This window comes from Hydra vulgaris, chromosome 09 (genome assembly GCF_038396675.1).
Source record: "Hydra vulgaris chromosome 09, alternate assembly HydraT2T_AEP".
NCBI lineage: Eukaryota > Metazoa > Cnidaria > Hydrozoa > Anthoathecata > Hydridae > Hydra > Hydra vulgaris.
In genome coordinates this window covers 25,450,001-25,452,653 of record NC_088928.1, presented here as the reverse complement: position 1 = coordinate 25,452,653, position 2,653 = coordinate 25,450,001, and the positions used below count along the sequence as shown (strand labels likewise).

Below are 2,653 nucleotides of genomic sequence, written 5' to 3'. Positions count from 1 at the left end.
AAAGGTTCAAGATTAAAATTCACCTCTGGAAGTACTATACTCAACCTGTTTCTCAGGGCAGCAACCTTGTTTAACATAGTTCTTTATTTGGAGTTTAGGTTAAGTGGAGGTTAAATAAATATTAAATAAATTGTTTTTATGTAAAAATCATCTTCATTAAGTTTGCGTTAAAAAACTTAATAAGCATTACAAATAAAGTTTTTTATAGTTAAATTTTTATACTTGAATGTTTATTATTTTGATGCTTTTGTAATTTTGTAGAGTTTTGCATTTTAGAATTAAATTTACAAAACATGTTATATTGGACTGAAAAACCAAAAATGTATTATAATTATACAACCTAAATAAAAATTCAAATGCATTCTATATGATAAATTTATATTTCTGTAAGCCTGATATTTAAGTGTTACAAGTAGCCAAGCATGGCATCAGTTGAAGGTAATAATTTTTAATTTTGCTAATTTTGTTCCTAAAGCATAAATATTTTGCAAATAAATTACACTAAATTTTTACTAAAAGCTTCATTAAAAATTAAATTTATACACTAAAATACACTAAAAGTTTAATTTCTATATATATTTGTATATTTTATTTAGCAAACAAATTAAAAATTTTGCTACAAGAAAATGATCATGTTGGCAAAAATACTGTGAATATAAGCCAGGTAAAATTATATATATATATATATATATATATATATATATATATATATATATATATATATATATATATATATATATATATATATATATATATATATATATATATATGTATTTATATATGTACATATATATATACATATATATATATATATATATATATTTTATATATATATATATATATATATATATATATATATTTTATATCAAAACTTTTTTTTGTAAAGAAAAAGTAAAACAACAAATAAGAAATATTTTTTGGGTGCACATACGTGGATTCGTCCCTGCAAGGTGAATAAAACAATAACTCCACAATATCCTGTTCTAAGCCAAGTTGAAAAAAAAGATGGACAACAATTTAAATATAAAAGTTATATTTTAAAGTTATATAGAACAGTTCAAAAATCACCAGTGATTCAATTTCTCAGACGTCAAATGGTATGACAACTGGATCAACAACACTGGCGCTGAAATTATTTTGGCACAAAATTTGCCTATATTCTATTCGACCTACATCTACACCAGCACGTTATTGATCCCACCTTTATCCAAGCCAACAGTCTATTCAAAAACACGCTGTACCTCATAATTTGTGAAACAATTGATTGAATAAACCATATTATTATTAGCTGTCCTCTTGGTAGTGCCCCACAAGGCCACTGCACTATGACACGGCAACAACAGTTAGATAAAAATGCTTTCCCGATTTTCCACAGCTTGAAATTCATTTATAAGAAAGGTAACTACACTAAACTAAGTAAGAAACACTCTTAAGTTGATTCGGTAAATCTATTTAAAGATCAATATGCTGATTATGCAACCAAATCTTCTGCGATGACTAAATGCTGCAACAAATTCATTCTGCGCGCCCCCTCCAAATTGACCTAACGCAGGCAGCCTTGACTGACCACCGAACTTCTTTTGTTAACAAAACTCAAAAAAAATACTTGATTACCTCAACAGCAAATGGCAAATTGTTCCTCTTGTCAGAGAGTACAATCTCACTGGAAACCTTGTCAAAAAAGCTTCCTGTATTATGATTAGAGAGTTAAAATACAAAAAAGCCAACAACAAATGGAACCCTAAATATCTCTATGTTTGTGTTAATAGGAAACGCGTCATCAGCAATCAAATAACTTCTATGCACTCTATTCTATTATATTATATCTATTGCCAATGTACTAAACAATCAGTTCCAGTCCAATGGCGAACCCAGTGTTTTTTTAGGGATACCGCAATTTTTTCGACAACGTTGGGAGGGGGATCATGTTCTTGAGATCACTGCCCCCCTTTCTTCTTAACTATTTAGAACCAGTGCTGCAACAATGATTTTTGATCATCATTTTTTTAATCATCATTTTAATCATTTGTGCTTATCTTGTTTAGTTTTATGCTAAGATAAGAAGTTGATTTAAAGGCATTATTTTGAATACATGAATTTACCAGTGGGCGTAACCATATTTACTTTAGGTACAATAAGCAAACTATTTTACTTAAGAAGTTAACCACTCTATTTGTAAATAATTATTGAAAATTGTTTTGAGTATTTTAACCCATTATTAACTATATTTTAGTAAATTTAATATTAGTAGTTATTAATGTTTTAAATAATTAGTAATTAAATGTTTAATACTCTTTTTAACTTTGTTTAATACAATTTTTAATCAATATTTACGTCACATAATATATTTACATATATTAAATTGTAGAATATTTGTAAAATTAACAAAATTGTTTTACATCTTGTATTCAAATAAGTATTCTAATAAAAACATAAACATTTAATAAACATATTTACTATTTTTTTAATTTTAAAATTTTGATTTAAATATTAGCAAATCTGTTCGTTTAATTCTTACTAAAAGTTAGTAGAATTAAACTTACGTTTAATTCTACTAACTTTTTGATTAAAAAACACATATTTTAACAAAAGCATTTTATTTTTTATTCATTAAATATAAATAAAAAAAGTTATGTTTAATAAATACATTACA

At 25.5% G+C, this 2,653-nt stretch overlaps 1 protein-coding gene across 1 annotated transcript in view; it reads left to right on the top strand.

Moving 5' to 3' along the window:
- The first annotated feature begins 259 nt into the window (after window positions 1-259).
- LOC100199147 (interaptin) overlaps window positions 260-2,653 on the top strand; it is a 44,560-nt gene continuing 42,166 nt past the window's right edge. Inside the window, exons 1-2 of the mRNA XM_065805150.1 lie at window positions 260-438; window positions 597-664. Of these exons, the coding sequence (XP_065661222.1) occupies window positions 423-438; window positions 597-664 (84 nt within the window). The 5' untranslated portion in view covers window positions 260-422. The remainder of the gene's footprint in view (window positions 439-596; window positions 665-2,653) is intronic.